Raw genomic sequence first — 21,575 nt, 5'->3', positions numbered from 1 at the left:
ATGGCCCTTGTTCGGCTTCTCAAACGAATTCCTTTTGTTTTACCAACGGGACAGGTACAGGAGCTTGATTGATTTCTTGACGTTCGTTATGTTCTTCGGTATGCTAAAACGCACTTTGAAGAATTTTAAGGAGGCGAAGCGAAACTATTGGAAAAAATCCCATAAAACTAAATTTCTAAAACAACTACAACTCGAGAAGTCCAAACTGGTGTTGAACGTTTATTAAGCCCGTTGCTCTGGTTTGCAAACGGCCAACAGCTTTAAGGCTAGGAAGTCGAGCAGTAAATCACGACATTCGCAAACAGCATCCAGTGGCGGCTCAGCTGGATCACCGTCGGGATGGGTGCCTTCGTGCCGACGCCACCAAGCACCAGCTCGGCACGAAACCGGTACCACGGCGCATCGGTCCAGACACGGATGTAGCGCACCGACTGGCCCGGCTGGAAGCACAGTAATGCAATCTTAATGCAACGCAAATTGTATTAAGTCATTAGACGTCTCGCACCGTCTCTCGCTCGTGCTACTTACACCTGGCGGCGTGAAGGTAACCAGCCGTGTGACCGGACGAAAGAGCGCGAAAAATGCCTCCCAGGTCGGCGGGACGATGACGGACTGCGAGTGGCAGACGCGCTGGCTGCTGTCGTCAAGAAATCCCCAGACAAACTCATCGTTCAGACGCCCACTGGCGGCGACGCCACGGTACACCGGCGACAGCACTAAGCCCAACATAAGCGCCAGCATCGAACGGCTCGACCACATGGCAGTATCGATTGCCATCGACTGACACGCAAGATACCCGCACGGAGACCAGTTTTGCATGCACATTCTCTCTCTTCGAAGAGAAAGTCCCCGAGCCGATGGCCAGCAAAGGTTCTTCGCAACAGTAAACAAACTATTTAGTTTGTGTTTTTTTTTGGTGTCATTAATTGTGGAACTGCGGAACCTGTTAATGAACTGCACGACTTTTAGAAGGGTCGGCTGCATCACTCCGGTCGGCTCACGCAAACCGGTCGAACATTGATTTGCATTCGATCAATGCCCGCGACCCTGTTTCTGTCCATCAGAGTGTCAACACGGCGAGTTCCGCGTTCTTCTGTCCGTATTTTCGGTGCCAGAAAAAAAAACCAATTACATCGCTGCGAAGTCACAAAAGTGTATTGCCTGATTGCCTCGCGGTAATCAGCAGCAGCCGCCCGGGTCAGTGAAAAGTTTCTTAATTAAACACCTTGCAGGTTTTCTCAATTATGCTCCGCTTGATTGCCCAAAATACCGGTCAGTCCTTTGCGTAGTCGTTTTATTAAATTGTTCCGAAAATCGTACTTCAACGCATATTCCATTTACCTTGCCAGCTGTCGCGTACACACTTTTATTTACGAAATCTTAACACAACAAAGCACCGTGACCAAGTGTTGTGCTGGGAAAATACAAAAAATAATTATGCAACTTCCGGTTCTGCTACCGGGCAAAGAAACCATACAGATAGATCTGCTCCATTATTTTATTTCCGTCCTTTGGCCCGAGAGCCCGAGCGGAGAAAGCCAATAATGGTCGGTTCCGAACCGTCAGCCCACTGATTTGCCAGCCATTGACTCGTGTCCGGAGTCGGAAGTGGCCGGAAGCCGTGCTCCTTTCCAACCGGAAGGCAGTCCACACTCGATGCTTGTCGTGTCTGCACGAGTGAGCTTACCAACTTGTGTTGCAGACCCGTGAAACGTGTCTGCAGTTTGGGGCTTGTGCTATTTTTGTAGCTCACCCACAGCGGGACAGTTCGACGGGGCGATTATCGACGGTGTATCGACGTCGTATTTTTACTTGTCACGCATCGGTGCAGTGGCACGGTACGGTTCACGAATGCATGAATGATCCTCGAACCGGGTAAGCAACTCATCGGACCGGAATCGAACCAGTACCGATGGAGCAGTAACGGCCCCTCAATGGCAAGATTTGAAGTGTTTCCAATGCAAACTCCACCAATTGATTTACTTAACCAATAACCAATCCGTCCCAGTTGTAAAATGTAACCTGTAACTGCTGGCCCCGCTCGTCAGGTCGGGCGCTCGGTCGCAAAACCAACCGCCCGAGTCAAGTGAATCAATCACCTCCTGGACATGGACACTGCCTGAATGGAATGTCGGTAAACGTCGGACACAAAAACCCGAACGAACGGGATGCGCATGTCGACTTCCGGAACCAACACAAATTACTGTCTCTCCGCTGTCAAACCACTGTCCTGTTCACCGTCCTGGGCGGACTGCAGACAAAAACAGGGACGAGAATCGAATCAGCCAAACAAAAACTTTCTGGCTGCCGGTTCATTCCGTTGGCACCGACACCGAGCGGGTAGCTTCATTTCGAATTCGATTTGGAACTCCTTCATCGAAGTTGTTGACCGGACAGTGCATCGAACCTGACAACCGGACCGAACCGGGCTACCGTCGCTGGGGCAGTTGAAGTCGAGCTGGTCGGAGGGTCGTAGGGTGTGGAGGGACCCACCCGGAAATGGGATGATAAAACAAGCACACGCACGCACACATAAAAAGCCCGAGTCCGATCCGTTTCGGAAGGGGTGGTTTTCAGGACCTCAGGGATCAGCGGACTTTCGCGGGCAGATCTTACCCGGTCAGTGGGAGCGTTTGGAGAAAAAAGTTTTGGGAAAAGTTATTCAACCGGCCGACCCGTGGGTGTGCTGGCAAAGATGGATGAAAGCGTGTCCGTGGGCCGCAGGATCCGATAGTGGTGGTAAATATTATTTGGTTTGCGGATGATGAGCATGATGCCGCCGGCGCCTGGCACTGCCGCCAACATAACGTTGTTGTTTGTCGCCGATACGGATAGGGCAAGTGAATTAATGCGAAATGAATAAACATGGGGAGGCAGCAAATCAATCCCGTTTATTGATGGGTTGTTTAGCGGAAGCGCGGCTCATAATGCTACTGCATGGAACTGGGCCGCCTACGAAGGCCAATAGCACTGTTCCCCTAACACATCCCCTACTTTGGCAGTTTTCTCAATCATTGTGCGGCTGCAGATAATGCGCGTGTCAAAGTAGAATTATTAAGTGACACTTTAAGGGTGTCATTCATCGATCATTCATCACTTCTGCAAAACTGTTGAACCGAGCCCGTCAACATGTTTTGCATAATTAATTTCGCGCAAAAGCAATGAATCATCATCATCAAGCCCAGAACTTCATCGTGCCACTTTTGCTGCCAATCAAAAGTGAAACGCACCGCTTATTCATCGATGGCGTAACTGGCGACGGTTAGAGGGCGATGAGTGGCCCCAGAGGCCCCGGATAAAACCTGATCGACAAAAGCACCGGGCACCGGGTGATGTTCGTAATCAATGTAATCGCTTTTTTCGGCAGCGTTTTTTGTCCGAACCTTGGATCGGTGTTACTTCACAACGTTGCATAATCAAGACATTAAAACCACCGTAGGCGTGGCTTGTGGCCACTTCGGGAGTTCGGGAGATGTTACGCACCCGGAAACAAGCCGCTATCAATGCTGTTTAATGATCGTTTCGATTCACGCTGGCCGCTGGCAACAGCATAGAATTGGAAAGCTCCTCGAAGTGAGTGGCCGGCCACGGCCTAATCCTAGGGCGCCCTCGAACATCGAAACCTCTCACATGCCATCAATCTTGCTGAAGTTTCGCATCTGTCTCGCATAATGGCGATCCTGATGACGACGATGATGATAATAAAAGATGGTCGAGCGGCACGGCAAAAACGTGAATAGTCGTCGTCGTCGTCGTCGTCGGGACCCGCTTACAAAACAGCTGCCTCAACGGAATCCTTCATTAGAGCCTCTTCTGCCACGTAGCTAGTCGGCGGAGAGTCCCGGAAAATAGGGGACAAAGCTCCCTACGCCGCCATTGCTATGTATGTCGGCAAAATGGCACCAAAACTTCACACGAACCGCCCGCACAAGAATGTTCGATAAAGCGCGCACACGCAAGCTATCGATTAACGGCCACTTTTTTATCCAATTATTGCGCCCAGTCACGATTTAACAAGTATTTATGAGCCCTCGTGGCCCACACCGTGGTGTGGGATCCATGGAGCTTTATGCTTGATTTATGCTGCACCGTCCTTCTCGTGAGCCATCGTTCTTAAACTGATTAAAACGAGCTCGGATTTTGGGGGACCGGACCCGGCATTAATCGATGATGGTTTCTGGTGCCAAGGCGTACTTCCGTGGCGTGTCGGGTAATGAAGCAATAATACAATCGGTAAATCTTTGTGCATGACAAACAAACAATAATTACCTGCGAGTATTTAACAAAGTATTGATATGAAACAAAAGTCCTTCGAAAGAATTAGCAGAAATTGAAAATAAACCGTTAACCCTATGTAAACCTTTTTGATATCTGACACACTTGGTTAAGTCTGTCATCTAGGTTTTCCATCGACAAGGACGAGAAAAGTGTTGACAAGCAACCAAGCTCTGATTGGTCCAACAGATTCCAAGACAATACTAGACTGTTCAATAAGTTCGTAGCCTCCATAAGAAACACACATTTTTATGATTTGAAATACACTTTACTATTCAGTATGGGCTCCATGAACATCAATGGACTTGATCCAACGAGACTCCAATTTAAGAGGCCTTATATTTTTTCAATATTCGTTCATAAATTTTCATTGCTTTTAAATCTTCCAAAAACAAAAATTCAATCGCTGTACGATACTTGATTTTTTCCATTGTAAAAATACTATGACGCGTCGATACTAAATGACGCGGCTTGTAAAAAAAAATTGACCGATTGAAATGAAATTTCACATACTTTCATATGAAGAGTGTTCCAATACAACAAACAGAAATTAAGCTCGTAGCAGTGCCCTTTGTTATCGATACTACGAAGTGGAACTTATTGAACACACTAGTAAAGCAATCCAGGCATTTAGGGTCAATTTAGTTTTCCTACATTTTATTGTAATGAGTGAAAATAATTATCACCTTCCAGACGGGCGATAAAAGGCGCGACGATGAGCCTCTACCAAATATGGCCTCTTTCCAAATTGAACTGGTAACCTTCTTTGCACAGGAACAAATATGACTTCCATTAAACAAGATAACGGATTGTGTTTGCACACCCGAGACCCCGAGAGGCTTTCCGTGCAGTTAATTATTATTAATTTGTTCAATCACGACAACAGGGGGCGGCCATCTGGCTGTGCGACGGATCAATTTATTAGTCTTCCGCCGCCAGCGTAGATAATGTGCCGTAAGTCAACGTATCCATTTATCGACCCTTACTCTTATCTCTTTTTCCCAGGTCTCGATAACACCCCGTCGGGTGAATCCACAGGCTCCAGCGGCGGCTCTCGACGAACGCGTGAGAAAAGTCAGTTGAAGCCAACGCCGTAATGGCGACCGGAGGCACCGCTCGTATCCGTGCGAGGCCGGTGACACCGTTCCCGGTTCACGGGCCTGCATGTCCTGGGGCGCCCTCCAGCGAACGGCCCTGCTGGTGCACCGCCATTGTTTCCGGTCCGCCAACGGTGACGTGAGTGTTGACGCGGAGTGTGTCGGTGTGATGTGTCAAGTGTGTCAACCGTCAACCTTGAGAACGGACGTCAGGTGGATGCGGCAATCAGCGAAGCCCGGTGGTGGCGAGAACCGGTGCCGAGGCCAGAACAAGGTGCTGACTCCGCTAAGGTGCTGTTTCAATTGCTTCGCGCAATCTTAAGAGAAAAGGAGTCGCCGGTAGTTAATGCGAAAACTTGTGACTTGTTCCGATTCCGTTCCGGCCACCGTTCCCGGAAAGGATGTGAGTGTGCGCCGTCCAGTGGTGTGCGCGGACACGGTGCGGCCGTCCAGTCCAGTCCAGTCCAGTGGTTTTGCGTCGGTGTCTGTTCCCTTTCGAAAGGCGTTCCGGCCCGTGAGCGCCCCGTGGCCCCGTGTCATACACAATGAAACTAAGTGTCAGTGCCTATCGAGCCCATGCATCAGCACACAAGAAGATCCTCTCCAGCAGTAGCTATCAGACCCAGTTCAACTACGGCAGTACGGCGGCCGCTGGCAGCTCGACCCCGAACCCGTCTGCACTGTTTTCAGTAAGTCCACCCACCGCCGCCTTTCCGGTTTCTCTAGCGTTAAATGCACCAGCAACTAACAGCACACTTTCCTTACCGTACGCCACTTGCCCGACTTTTTTGTTCCGCTCCGTGCCAAGGACGCGTTGCTTGTGGAACCCGGAATTTTTGACGTAGTTTTTAGTTTGTGTTTTCGTTGTATGTCCCTCTATTTATCCTTTAATATTTGCCCTCGCCGGGAACGGCTCTGTACTCTAGCATTCTAGCCCCCGTATGTCCCGCGCCGTAACTCTGAACTGAATCCCTTCTCCTTGACCACGTGCCCAGAAACAGCCTTCCCGTGCATATTCGTAGGTGCTCTAATGTGTTTGTTCCGCCGTCGCTTCGATGCACCTTTTGAGTGCCCTTTCCGTGCCCGGAAGCGACGCACCCGAAAGCGTTTGCCATGGAACAACACTTCAGACAACGCACACGACAGACAGTTGGTACAAAGAATTTTACATATTCGGATGCTCTCTTTCTTCGTGCCTTACAAAACTTGACTGTCAGTGCTTTTTGTAGTATTGCTTCAGGTTTTATTTTTCCATTGTTTGTCACAGATTCTCTGTGCGCACATCAAAATGCCCAAAATCGGGCGTCGTACAATCCACGCGGATCGAAGAGACCGAAAGAGTTTCGTCTATTCCCAGAAGATGGCGTACTTGTGTGAAGGCAAATAAGGTTGGCCTTCCTTTTGCCACGGGCTGTTTATTGTAGCAGAGATCTCAGAAAGATATTCTCGAAGGGCTCACATTGTTTGTGTTTTGATGCTTGTATAATCCAAACGAATTACGGGTTGGTTTCGTTGCGTGTGGTGTACGGCAACTACAAACAGGCCGTTTACGTCGTGCAAAACACATGGGGTTCCCGATCGGCTTCCGTTCTGCCGGAGATGCGGAGCATTGGCAAATGGGTAACGATGGATGGCAGAGGACCGGCGAGCATCAGAACAACATCTTTCATCCATTAGCCGGACCGATTTCGGGGAAATCCGCTCAAAGAGAGGAGAGGAGGTTTTGATTCATTGGAACCCCGGTCGGGTTTAGTACACTTCAACAGGACACGTTTCATAACACCGACAATTTGCCTACGCGCCATTTGTTTTCCATTACGGCGCAGACAAACCATCATAAATAAATAATTAAATCATTCTGCTGCAAAAAGACGCGTGAAGCGATGATTAATGTTCCGAACCGTGCACTCTTCCAGAGGTACGTTCGACTACTTCGAGAATACCTTCGAAAATGCCATTAAATTACGGTACCATAAAAGACGAAAATAGGAAAGGATTCCAAGATCCTGCAGCAAAAAAAAAACAGGAACGAAAGGAAATGCCGGGAAAAAATCAATTATCTTTACGATTTTCGAATCATTTTTATTGTCGCCGACCGAGCGGCCCGGCTGAAGGATATCCTCGGTTGCCGTCGTAAGGATCCACCAGTGAACACGATACATCTTCTCGACCGACCGGTCCGCCCAAACAGGCGGACAGATCGAGAAGAGGTGATTAAACGGGGACTAAACGGGAAAGGAATCGACATTTCCGACCGGAAGACCTTCTGTGGGGGGGGGGGGGGCCCTTGAACGATGGACTAGTTTCAATCTGCTAACACCAGGCAGAAGGACCAGTCGAAGGAGAATCGATATTTTCCTTCCACGCACACTCTGCCTTGTCGCAGTCAAATCGGTTCCCTCGGTCCGAAGCAATCGATTCCTTAAGACTCCATTCCTCGCGCAACCTTGGCGAAGACTTCTTCGCGACGATTTAGTTAAGGGCACCACGCAACACGCTCATCGTGAGGTCTTAATCACGGATACATCGTCCATCGGTTCCAAATCCTTTTTTATTACATTCTTGCCTTGTTGCTGTACGTGCGCCACTCGGCGTAAGTGAACCAGTCTGCGACCGATCCATCTCGAAGCTGGACCGAGACTTCCCATCATAAAAGACGGCCGACCACGTGGTCGCCCACGATAACGATCAAAATTAACCTGCCATAAAACTCCTGCTAAGAGCATTTGAGGACACACCGTGCACGGGAATCGACGGGCACAATCAAAAGCCCATTCCGCCCCAATTCGGCGAACCCAAATCAAATGGTGCCCTTTATACACGTAGTCAATAAAACCGGGCAACGGGCAACGAAACTCACTTCCCGGCTCGTTCCCGTTTGGTGCCCCTCCGGCAGCTCCGGTGAGTCAGGCAAGTGCTAAAGCATGTTACAGGCGACTAAAAATAACCGTGGCCCGCGGAAGGGGAGGTGTGTCGGAGCGAAAACATCCTGTTCGCCACCGGTCGGTCCCTCGGCAAGGTCGTGACCCACTGGCCAGCATGGCACACGTATGGCATTTTGGGCCTACGCGCTGTGTACTTAACGCGTTCCCGGCCGACCAACAGAGAGAGATGCCGGAGGATCTTCACGCAAAATTAGATTTGCCACTTCTTTCCGGTGTCCTTTCGGCCACCTTTCTTGCGCGGCCGTCCGTCAGGTGGCTCGCGAAAGGACACGCCAGGACCGGTTCGGAGCGACAGAAAGCGGACCGTTTCTTGCGTGGTCTGCTGTCCACGTTTCTCGGGGATGTTGCTTGGAGCTTCCGCCTGCTGTCAGACTAACCACCGGGAACATGGGAACACGGTAAACTGTTTCTATGTTTGCTCTCCCGCTCAAGTGTCATCCAATTTGGCTGGCGTACGTGAATTTATCGCCCGCTCGCGTCTTTCGGGGGAACCCAAAGACGAGCGACAAACGGCGCGTGGCGTCTCGTTCCGTGCGCTAATAGATCGCACTGTATGTGACCTTTCTCTCCCTTTTTTTTCTTCGCGAAATAGGATTCTTTTGATTGGCCTTCCGCCGAGGGAGGATGACTGAACTAAACACCCGACGTTTCGCAGAGATCAGGGCAATAAATCCGGGTGGGTTTGCTCCAGCAGTTGCTCATCGCACCGTGAAACCAGCCCCGGGTTGAGTCCACGGAGTGCCCGGATCCGGTGTTGCTACTTGTGCAAATTTGCGAAAGATGGCTTGTGGCGCTCGGCAACACCTATTTTCCGCCAAACGCCTAATCCACGCTTTCCAGGGCGCTCGCCAGCTCGTAAAGTGAGGTCGGGCAGTTCCTTTTCCGGGGTGCCACGCGGAAGACAATTTAATTTCACGAGCTGTCCTCTTGAGCGAGGATCTTAATAGCGCGACACATGAATCGGTGCTTCGTGTTTTGTGGGGAACAGCTTTTTTAGCTGACTCCAGAAACACGGAACGGTTATGTGGCGTACGTGCCTCTCACGCTGGTTTGGCAGACTTGCGTTGAAGCGAAGGCCAAGTGTTCCGTGCGGATTCAACCATTCCGCAGTGCGTTCGTGAAGCATTTTAATTAGAGAAACTTTTTATGCCATACGAGTTGAGCGTTGTCACAAGAAAAGTTTTGCAGACATCAGTCTTGGGTCAACTTTAAACGATACCGCAAAACGCTGCTTGAGCACCGATTCAATTATGAAGCGTAAACATTGCCAACCCAAAGCCCGGGTTCCGGCCAAAAGTGCTCGTTTGGCTGATATTTTTTCGGCCCGACGCTTTCCACTCCATTGACTCTCGAAACGGGGAAAGTACTTTCCGCTTAATCTTCCGTTCTACAAAAACTTACCCAGCGAGCGCTGCGGTGCGACACGGCCACGATCGAAAGCCGGGTATCCCGGATGGAGTGTTGAAGACACTTCAACCGAAGGCACCGGCAAGTCGAAGACACCGAAAGCGATAAACGATAGCGATGGTGGGACGCGGGTGGTGTGCGAAAGTGACGTCTGTGTACTGGGACCGGATTTGCATAAAACAACATCCACTTCCGACACAGCTGGCCTCACGCAGGAAACGGTCCGATGGCGTGGATGGAACGTGGCTACAAATCGCTAAACAATTTTACGATGTGTACGCGTTTAGTTTAATTTGCTGATGTTGATGTTTAGCGAGCCGCAATAATGGGCTATCTATTTCGCGATAAGAAGGCTATCAATTTGGGTATTATGATGAATTACTACTTAATATACTTTGGCATTGATGATGAAATGAATGGTCCGATAATGGTGAAAAGATCTGCATAAAAGTGCCACAAATTATTCGAATAATGCATAAATAATTGAGTCCACTCTTATCGTGCTCCGATCCAATCCCTGGCCAATGCTGCCACCAAGCAGAGGCCCATTAAAATATGTTTAAGCATCATCATCATCTCCTGGCCACGGATTTTCCAATGATTATTTTACAATATCGACTCTCGCCACACACAGAGTCCCAACGGACGCTGCCGTTGCTCCCATTTCCCACGATTAGCATTACAAAAAGGACTCCCGGTCACGAGGGTCAATCATGTGGAAAGCTCCTCCTGCTTCAGACAGGATAGCCGCCGGGGCCGGGAGTGGTGAACCGCTCCGTACAAATCGTAAATGAGGTGTGCAAATTTTTATCGCACCACTTGGAACACGGAGTGGTTCCACTGATTTTCACAAAGGTAATTAATGTTCCGCTAGTGTTCTCACGGAGAATTGCACCGGCTTTGGGGGTACCGTGTCCGACCCGCGTGTTCCTTTATGAACCACTTTGTACCTCCAGGAAATTCCGGAGTTCGGAGTTGTTGAAGTGGAGAGAAATTAATTTTACACTGCACAACCGTGGCAACCTTCAGAGTCGAGTCGAATTTTCTTTAGTTTTCTGGTGCTTCCCCAAACGGAAGTTAGTACCGCCGGAGAGTGGCGCCGGAAATGTCGCAAAAATGGATTCCGGAACCAGCTTACCGTGCGGGTTCCGGAATCTACTGCCTTTCGAGTGCAGCACAGAACTTGTCTCATCTTGCGATTGTGTTTCCACTTGAGGTTCACTCGAGGGAAACTCTAGACTACTTCCTCGGAACCGGGGAATTCCTCGGTACCCTCGGTGCTTGATCTGCTCTTATCCGGTCAATGGGAAGCATCGATCGATTCGGAGCACTCGTTAAAGGGGGGCCAAGTTTCTTGGACCTACTTTCTTCACATGAAGCATTGGGTGTGTGATTTTATCCTCGATTTGGGGTTCACTCTTGACTTCACACCATTCCCGTGCTGCTATGGAACCAATAAAATTCCTCCCGGGGCCGATCGATAGACAACTTAAATTACATCTGAAAGGCCGAAGCAGTAGTTCCAGAACGAGATAGAAACAGATAGGCCGCACAATGTTGTCGAGTTGCATTATTAAACGACACGCCGTGCCCCGCTGTTTTGTTTTATGGTCCAATTTGGCCCCCTCTGACATGTCACATTTTCGCGCCATTCTACGAGCTTTTTCTATGTTGCCTACCAATGTTTCTCTAAAGCTAGGATTCTTCCCCACAAGCTGGGAGGCTCGCAGTCGCGGAACGCCAATGTGGGACTAAATTGAAAAGGAAGCAACATAAAACTGGGCTCCGGCGGCCAACAATGGGTGGGCGGTGCCCGGGGCTAGAGATAGCTTGAAAAAAGCTGGAAAACAGTGGGCCAGTTCTGCTGGCTCCACACTTTTATTCCGGCTGGCTCCCCATCTGGAGGCCCAGAGGTCCCCTGTTCATTGCAGTGTCCTCGGTAGCGGGATGGATAATCAAAACAAGCAACCGAAACAAAAAGTGCTTCGCAGAGCTTCACCCACGAGGCAAACACGTTTATTATGTTGTTTTCTCGCACATCGCGTCGGGCGTCGTCGGGTCGGGCGTCTAGGTCTAGGCAGCAAACCGAAGGCTCGGAGACGCGCCCCGTTCCGTACTATTCTGGGCGCACTTATGGTTACTCAATCTGGCGAAGAAGATTAAACTTTCATCACATTTGCATTTTGCGAACCGGGTTGGGCCGAGGCGGGTCAGAAAGGGTTCCTGGACGAGCAATAGTCTCGCCTCTTGGCCGGTTGTTTTTTCGTCATTTGGTGCCATTTCTATATCTTCAACGAGCGACGCTTCTAGGCTATGAATATAAATACTGCAATCTCGGTCGAGTGGCCTCGCCGAGCCAAGGCGGACCAAACAACATTATCTAATCGGCGGTTTGCATTCGGAAAAGGCCAAGAGGTCCACGTTGCAACCTCAAAGCTAACAGGCGCTGCCTATCGAGATGGTGTTACTTCATTGAATCAGATTTTTCTTTTCTAAGTAGTTCGGCTAAGGCAGAAATCGGGTGGGACTCTAGCTTGGCTCTAATCACGGGTCACAATGCGAGTAGGCTCGTTCGGATGTTTGGAAAAGCAATTTAATGAACAGAAATACTTCCTGCCCCAGATTAAATGGTCATAGCTCCCCCTGCACCACTACCCGCTACCCGTGAGCTTAGTGTTTCACAATGATTCCGTGTTCCGTTCCGTGTTATTGCCGTGCGGTGTACTTCATTAAGACAATACATTCATTCCACGTAATGGAATTAATTTGTCGTTAACTGTTCTGTTTTATTTTCCCTGTCCAACATTCCAAGATTACCGCCGCCGGGTTTCGCGGCTCTGCTGACCAGCGTCTTAGATCGTTAGACCCGGCTTTCCCCGTGTTACATCACAACCCTCTCAAGCAAATGAATGGATGTGTCTTAGCGTTGTTACGGAAGCAAAAATCCTACCGGAAGCCACTCGTACCAACTCGAGCTTTGGCGGATCTGTAGCACCCTGTCCGTTCGTGAAGAAAGCCACACTGCTGTGTCGTGTTCCATAAAGAGCTTATACATGTTTTTCCAAACTCTGCTTCTTAGCTGCCCTGCCCCAGGATCGTATCACCTGTTGATCGTGTCCAATAGTTGTGTTTTCACTGTTTGTTGCCAAAGACGGTTAACGTTTGTCCGGTGGCCCGCCAGTTGGCTGCTGTTTCGTGTTCAAATATAGTTTTCTTCTTTCTCTAATTACATTTTTCTCTCTTTCTCTTCTCATTTCACTTTATAGGTATGTAAATGCGCCTTCATCACTGTTTCACGCCACTTGGCTAACATCTCGAAACTAAAGCTTCTTCTCTCTCTTTCTCTCTTCTATTCTTCATCTGGTTCTACTTTCTCTTTTGTATCATTCGTACATTCTGCTATACCATTCAAATTACCTTATTTTAGCATTGTGTTGTGTGGATTTTAACAACGAACAGCAACAAATCGATCCCGTTGCCCGATTGGCAGAACTCTGATCGCTGATGCATGATAATGTTTTAATGTGATATTACTAAAACCTACTCTTACCGTCGGCTTTAAACGACAGTCGCCAAATTTTCAGTCCACCGCTTTGAGCAGCAAATGCAGCCAGTTTTTGGGGGCAACGAAACCCTCACTACTCGAAAGGGTCTATCGCTAACTGAACGATACAAAACCGCAACGGCCAAACGACCAATCGCATCGTAGCGCATCATCATATCACGATCACCGTAATCATCATCATCAGCTCACTGTATCGTACGATCGGTCCGTGACAACACGAAGATCGTGTTCTCGGTGATCACTCGCAGACTCGAGGCGGCCTCTCTTCCTCTGTTGTTTCTCTGCGTCCCATTGCATGCCCCACATCATGGAGGTTAGACGGAAAATTAAGTTCTTCATACCGTCGACCATACGCGAGGTCAAGGTATGGTTGAATGTACTATAATAGCCTCCCTTAATTTAAACCCCTGCCATACCTGTCATGTTTTATGTCCGTACTATGCACTCGTCCTTCGATGTGCCGGTCTGATCTGGCGATCCGATTACAGTCTCCGTGTTGTTCAACACTTCTGTGTTCCCTCTTTGCACACTCCTTCATTGTCGCTTCGTTCAATGTTCTCCCCCTGGGGTGGGATGATTAAAACCTCCGTAGAGGCTTTCGGACCCCACCACTCAGTCGGGAGAAGGCACAAAAATTAGCAACGAAGATTGCCTTCGATCTGAGTGTGCCTCCGTCTTTTGTAGTGCCCTCTTTGATTTTCGTGCTCAAGATCCGAACGTAATTCCCACTTCCCGTAAATCATTGTTCCGTTCGGGTACCACACAAATCGTTTAGCACCGTGGACACCCAAAAACAGCGACGAAACAACTTGTTAAAGCGCCAAACAGATTTGTTGCTCATCTGGGGCTGGGCCACTACGGCTTTCGCTGTCGTCCGGATCGTGCAACAGCCGCATAACTCACGCGTGCATGAAGACCCAGCCAAGCGTGGTCTTGAAATCGAGCTTATCAGGCAAAAATATGGTAAAGGTCGCTAAAAATATGGAGAAATTCCTGCAAAAAAAAAAAGAACCAAACCAGGGGGGGAAACATTTTCGAACGACACCGAAAGACGACGGCTCGGCGTGTGACCTTCCTCCGCGCACTGGACGTGTAAAAAGTTGGCCCCAACGCAGGGCCAGAGGTTCCATTCTGATTTTATTCTCATCAGCCGTACGAAAGCTTTCGCCGCCACGCTCAGCCAGCGGGTCGAGCTCCGCTTCGCCTTAACTGATACAGGCTGAGGGCGAGTGATTTATGTATTTCTGTCCGGTATGTTGATTCATTTCCTTAAAATGTATTCCGCTGTTGTTCCGTGCCCTTCCACGGAATAGTGAAAGTTGAGATGAAGTTTTCGGGACAATGGGCCGCCACGTTAGCAAACGAGGCACGCAGCCGACCGAGCTGCAAGATTCACATCTGCGGCTCGATGAGTTTTCTTCCTTTGGCTCGGAATGTCTCGCTGTCTCGTGTGTCGTGCCCTGTACATAAAGTCCAGGTCCGTCTGGTCCAGCTCCCGTGTGTCCGTGTGATTTGCATATATTGTCAATGTGACCACTTCGCAAAGTCCCGTTTGTAGCTACACATAATTTCACTCTACGCACTCGAATCGAGGCAGCATTTAACGATCAATATTTGCTTTCAAACACTCCACCGTGCGTCGAACGAACGCAAACAAACGAACCAAATTGGTCGACGCGAATCAGGAGCTGGAACACCTGTTGGCGGAGCCCGAGCCGAAGGTACGTATTGCCGAAGTGAGTTTCGCGTTTCGCCCTCACGTCTTGTGAAGTTTTGACGCGTAGCGTAGCGTTTCACACGGATCGAATAGACGAGGCCCACTAGCGGAGCAGAGTGAACCTCTACATAGCACCACATAGAGGAGTCCAACGAGATCCGTAGTTTTAGCGATCCCTCAGATACGAGTGGCGTGTGCACGTTTGGATTTGGTCAACGTCTTAGAATTGAATTCACTAAAACAGCGCACGCTAAACTCTTTAAACCGTGGCCCCAACCGGAATCCGTACCGAACGAGGGTCTTTAAAATCTCATCACCTATAGTGGACCTACGCGGCCCAAGCTGTGGAAACGTTTGCGGACTGATATCCAATAAGCAAACGGCTTAAAATCGAAAGCCTATTTTAAAGCGTGCCAGACGGTTTATCGAGTAGTCAATTTGTGTGTTGATTAGCCACACCGTGTCCTGTTTATCCTGGGCGAGGTGCCAATGTTTACGCAACCCCACGCCCGTTCGCCGCAAAATCACGGCGCACGGCATTGGCGAACCGCGAACGTAATCAGCCGTCTGGTACCTGTTCTCGCACCATAAATTAATCTCTTTCATGTGGTCAAGCACAACGTGAGCCTTGGATGTCACACAGCACATCGCGGATGAAAGTGGCAGATAAACCCACAGCCCAGCGCGTTAAGCCGCGACCAGAATTCGTTTTAAATGAGGCAATTAATTTAAATCAAATTTCAGCAACATTCTCACCGAGACCACTTTGAGGCCACCGGACTAAAAGCGACCCGGCGACCACTGTTTGTATCAATTGGGTACTGCCCCGCAAAGCCACCAGCATTGACCGCTTGATGAACCGCCGGAAGCGACAAACTGTTGCACTGCCAAAATTCGTACAACGAACATTTGCATAGAGTCTTTCTTTCATTAGAATAAAACAAACTAAGCGGCTCTCCGCGCTACCCCAAGCCACCAACGGGCAAGCGACCGGATGACGATGGCGTTGTTTTATCAAAATGTTTTCCTAAACGTTACCAGCACCTGGGTTGCTGCCCCGGACAGTCCCGAGGCAGCTCCACGTGTGGTCGATGCTCTGGTCCGCTCTTTTCTACGGCGGACCGAAATAGCGTGTCCCTGTTGTTGGTAAGTTGGTAACACGCAACAATATGCTGGGGCTGTTTGACGAACCCTAGCCTGGGAGATACTCCGACCTGCATACTTTTGTCGGGCGATCGCCAGAAAACCGTGTACCGTGGTTGGTGATAAAATTTGCAAGAATTTCCCTCGACACGACCCAAAATGACCAACCGGACTGGGGCTGGGCAACCGCATTTGTGGGAGGCTTCTGTTGAAGCTGACTTTGAAAATTGCTTCGACATTGCCAACGATGGCTACAGTTGATGGTTAAATTTAAAGCACTCGCCCTTTTGTTTTACGTGAAGCCATGAGATCTCAGGGATAGTAAAAACAGCATAAAGGAGTAACTTGCAGCGTTGTTCGTTTTCTTGCGGAGAAAAATTGTCACAGAAAAGCGACATGCATGCCGTGTTAGAGGTGAAGATTTATTACGGAACTTATTTATAAAGCTGCTGATTATACCAATAGGCTACATTAAAACCAACAAATCAACAGTTGTGTCCTTAAAAAAAACATTTGAAAGGCATTATTGCCACACTATTCACAACCGTTAAGGGTACCGTTGAGTGGATACAGAACAACACCAGGCAAGGTGGCCGGAAAAGTTCCCGCGCATAATTATAACACGAGTTTATTTTGAAATGCCTCCTAACGGACAATGGCATTTAGATTGGATTTTTGCATTAAGCATGTAAAAATAAATACCACCTGCGCTATACGCATTAAATCCGAACCTATCCGGAGAAGACCAATAAAATGTGCGATTCTCCCAACATCCTATCATAAATTTGGGTTACGAAAACAAATTTAAGAGGTTGTTTGTTGCTGTCCTCAGCATTGTTGACATAAACTGCGAAGGAAAGTACCGTATTTTTCCGTGTATAATGCGCACTTTTTTCCCATTTTTTTTTAGCTCTAAAATCTTGGTGCGCGTTATACAAGGGTAGTAAAAATTTTGTCTCCTCTAAACATACAAATGAGCCCTTTTAGGTACATATTTTATGATATTATTGAATAAATTATGAAATGAAACATTTGTTAGGAATATAATTATCTATACAATATTATAAGTTACATATAATATGTAGCTAAATTTGGGGGTCTTTTATCGTATATACATTCTGTCAAATAAGTACCGGGAATTTGTGATTTAAAATAAATGCTTTATTTGATTTTCGATTTCTTTGTTGCGTAATGTTGCTACATATGTCACTCACTTATGTTGAAAATTTCGGCTATTTTTAAAGCTCAGTTAATGTTTTACAGCTGTTTTGCTGGAACGTGTTTTGTCTTATCGGCGATTTCTGTCTTCTCCTAAATTAATTGACCACAAAGCGGTAATTTGAGATTTGGAAACTAGAAAAAGCCATAGGGGGCCAGATTTGGTCAATACGGTGGCTTTGGCATCATTAGTTTGTAGTTTTTAGCCAAAAATTCGCACACAAGCAACGATCTTAAATTTCGTATGCACGTGGTCTGTTCAAAAAATTTCACGACATTTGGGTTTCATTTTTGTATTCCGCGCTTGTGGCCACACGTGGCCGTTCACATTCGACCAAACTTTGCTTTTCGAAGTTTACATCTTCTCGGCCTTTTAGAAATTTTTGAGCTACCGATAAGTGCTGTTTTTGGTCTTAAAAGCTTCACCATTAGCCACAGTCAACATTTTGAATGCGTCCGTGCTCTTAATTTCGTTTTCTACGCAAGTTATATAGTTTGATATAGATTCCTTGCCATCCATTTTTTGGAAGAGAAAAAAAATCGCCGATGGGCCAAAACACGAGCACAGTAAAACAGCTGTCAAAGATTAAGTGATAATTTAAAATGGCCGAACTTTTTACCATAAGTCACTGACGTGTGTAGTAATCTAACGCCACAAAATAATCGAAAATCGAATAAAGCATTTATTTTAAATCACATATTTCCGGATACTTCATTATTACATTATACATTATTATCATTTGGTATTTTTTGGATATTACATATCTGAAAAATGTATAATAAAAAACTTTTTTTCCAATTTTTTTCTCTTAAAATATGGGTGCGCGTTATACACGGGTGCGCGTTATACACGGAAAAATACGGTAATTATGGGGCTTTATTTTTATATATTTTGTCGAATTATGCCGCAATCAGAGAGCAGCCAACATATCCGCAAGATATCGGCACGTGCTCGACTCCCGCTGTGATTTTCTTCCCGTTCCCATGTTCCCTATGATTTTCTTCCCGTAATCTGCAGTCGGAAGCCGGGCGAATGCAGGCCAGTACCACAAACGGTTTTGCTGTAGCGGAGACAAACTCAAATGTTGTCGCACTGAGCAACGTATTTCTTCAAACCCGCAGAGGATGTTTCCACTACCAGGCGAGCGGCACCAGGCGCCTCCATTTAAATCTCTCGTTGGAAAAATCGAATTAATTTTTGATCCAATTCTCTGATATTTAATGTTACTCAATTTTCAATAAAAGTCAAAACTGCGTTCTTTTCCATTTAAGTATCGGAGAAGAGTCCACCAAATCATGATTTTATAACCAACTGTAACTGTTTGCTTTTGCTAACTATCTCGATGACTCGCGCATATCCAAAGGCACTGCCAAAAGTTCCGACTGCTGCTGCCGTCCAATAGAAAGTTACGCTTCTTCTTTCCCCATCCTGACCAATGTCCGGCCTTTGGTCTTTCGGTTTGGTGGAGGATAATTTATCTTTTGTGTTTTCATTAGTCCGCTTGCCACTTTACGTTACAGTGTTGTTGAGATTTTGACAAAACTTCTATCGTGGAATTCATTAAAGCGATCTCATTATCTGCTTTCTGCCATTTCCAAGTAGGAGGGATAACGAGCATATTTTCTTTGCAAAATGCTTCAAATTTTTGTAATTTGTAACATCACATCACCTTCCATCACAGCCCGGGCAGAAAGGAAACGAACATTATAAAAACCACCCACCATAGAAGAATGTTTTTTTCCCGAACGTCAATGCCATTTATGCCGAAAGAATTTCCACTCATAACAGAAAACCCGCATGTCTGCCGATTTACATGAATACGGTTTGAATAGAAACGAAATTTGATGCAAAAAACACTTCCATGCTAGGATTAGGTTTCAAAGAGCATTCCGTTTTTGCATCCACAAATCGATACGCATACTTCCTTCATTCCGAGTTCCGAGGCAACATTTGGCATGATTTTTAAGTCAACATTTGTGAACATTTCCTCGTGGCTTCTGCATGGTGGTTAAAATTTAGTCCGAATTTTAGAACAAAGCCTTCGTGTGCTTTCTTCGCCTCCGCTAGCCAAATGTTTACCGGCAAGAGAATGGAGTGGAATAAAGTATCTTTTGTATTTTCAGCTCCTATTTATGCAACAGCCCTTTCATCGTTACCACTTTTAGCGTCTCATGTATGAACCCGAAACCTTTAGCTACATGGCTTCAATGTAAAAGTTTCCGCAAATGGCATACTGCTTTAGTCGGTGACTCTTGTCCTCTTTCATGATGAGTCTTTTCACAATACGGCCAAATTACTTCACACTGCAAGCACTTGCTCCAATTTGTGCGCCTGAGAGATGCGATGATTGGCTTGAATATAAAATAAACTTCCAAAATAGCTCCTCGCTGATTAGCACGCCACAATTCCGAACAAAAGATGACAAAATATTGTCTGAACGCGACACATCGCATCCTGCAGCGCAAAACTAGCACTGACGCCGACAACACCTAATTTACATTGCGACAGGACGATGACGGCTGCCAGACACGAGAGAACTGCAAGACCGCCTCCCAGTTCCGGTGCAGCTGCTTCGTTAACGTTGCATCTTCGTTATCCGCCGGCTATCTTTGGCCCCGCCAGCCCTGCGGTACTCATTGCGGGCGTCAGCGGCCTTCAAAGATGCCATAAATCATTTTAATAATGACACCACTCCAGCCAACCATGGTCCGTTCTTTCCGTTCACGATTTCCGTGCCATGGCGTCATGATGCTAGAGAGTGTGCCATTTCCCTGGGCACAACCCAGTTGGCGGCGTTGCTAGGATGCCCTCTAAATCACACTCCAGAACCGTAACGTCACTGGTGCCAACTGGAGCCTAGAGGCGAAAAGTGAATCGCCTTCGGTTGAAGGGATCGAATAATCGTTAGCAGCCGTGTCGTCTAGCCGGGAACGGAGGCTACAGTGAACTCACAGCGAAAGAGTGGAGTTTAATGGTTCCCCAGCCCATGTTGGGCGCCGATATTTGAGATTGGCGTGAGCCAAAAGCTGTGAAAGGTGATTGGAAATCTGAGCCGGTTGTGAGTTGGCTGAAAACGTCTCTCTAATGGCACGCTAATGTAAATTTGCATTCGCGCACGATTCAGCGTACGGACACGCGTCGCACGGGCCGGGCATGGAATGCGGTCCGCGTTTCGGATACAATTTCCAGCAACTCAAAAGTGGGATTCATGGAAGCCAAATCGTTATGGTGGACGAGCTTTCACTAATGAGCGCTATCTGAATGTGAATGAAAGTCATACGGCGGAAGGCATGTCCGTTCGTCCGTAAGGCTTGAGCCATGCAAATGTACCATATTCCGGAAAATCCAATCAACTTGTATATTGGTCAAATGAACAACCTACTAACCGTACCGCAACTTCATTCAGCTTGCGGTAAATAATTTCAAACTAACGGGGCAGATAACTAAAAACTGTAAGCTAAGCCTCATAGAGGGATAATTTGAATATAGTATTCAATTCTTTAAAGCATAATTTAAATTATCTGTTCATTCGCGTTCGCTATGGACCAATAAATCACACCGCAGCTAGCACAGATAATTGAATTGAAAAACGCATAAATATTTTCGATACCATCGCTCCATTCGCCACATCGCCACCGTTCTGTGAAAACAATTGTGCTTCAATTCTCGCAACCCCACGGCAATCATAAAGGGCACACACGGGCGTCTCGTTTGGCCAGTAATTACTGTCTGCGATACTGTAACCGGTTGTGTCCCTAGCTCTATGCTTCCATCAGCGAATTAGGAATAATGAACACCGAATTGCTAATAAAGAAAAGGTTATTGGACGATTCTCCTAGGAGTATTTAGAAGCACATGCACACCATGAAAATGGGTAATTGCTCCAATCACGGTTGAATTGAAGACCCCGACGTTGACTGTCGTTGGGCCAATCGGCCCGTTGGGTGTAGTACTCATAGATTCTCTTTTCCAACACGATTTTGGGGTGAATATAGCTTTATTGTTCCTCTAGGGGTTTGTACTGACCGTTTCAGGAAAGATGTTTTTATTATAAACCCATTTTCCCTCTATATTGTGAAATACGAATCAACAACAGAAATGCACAATAGACATGCTATGAATACGTAATTGAGTCATCTAAACAATAAGCAAAGTTTTTTCCCAATTTGGATTAAGGCCTCCTGTTTGTCACAAGCATTGGTCTGCA

The 21,575-nt window shown here is 47.4% G+C and overlaps 2 protein-coding genes across 2 annotated transcripts in view; one reads left to right on the top strand and one right to left on the bottom strand.

Moving 5' to 3' along the window:
* Nucleotides 1-266: 266 nt before the first annotated feature.
* LOC131212360 (uncharacterized) lies at nucleotides 267-759 on the bottom strand. The gene is made up of 2 exons (XM_058206200.1): nucleotides 529-759; nucleotides 267-461 (listed from the first exon to the last, which is right to left on the bottom strand). The coding sequence occupies exons 1-2, from the start codon at nucleotides 757-759 to the stop codon at nucleotides 267-269; spliced, it is 426 nt and encodes a 141-aa protein (XP_058062183.1).
* Nucleotides 760-5,948: 5,189 nt separating this feature from the next.
* Nucleotides 5,949-21,575, top strand: part of LOC131208868 (uncharacterized) — a 39,887-nt gene continuing 24,260 nt past the window's right edge. The window contains exon 1 of the mRNA XM_058201781.1: nucleotides 5,949-6,061. Coding sequence (XP_058057764.1) covers nucleotides 5,949-6,061 — 113 coding nt within the window. The remainder of the gene's footprint in view (nucleotides 6,062-21,575) is intronic.

This window comes from Anopheles bellator, chromosome 2, assembly GCF_943735745.2.
Source record: "Anopheles bellator chromosome 2, idAnoBellAS_SP24_06.2, whole genome shotgun sequence".
Taxonomy (NCBI): domain Eukaryota; kingdom Metazoa; phylum Arthropoda; class Insecta; order Diptera; family Culicidae; genus Anopheles; species Anopheles bellator.
Note: the sequence above shows the minus strand (reverse complement) of the source record. Positions and strands in the feature narration are given on the sequence as shown.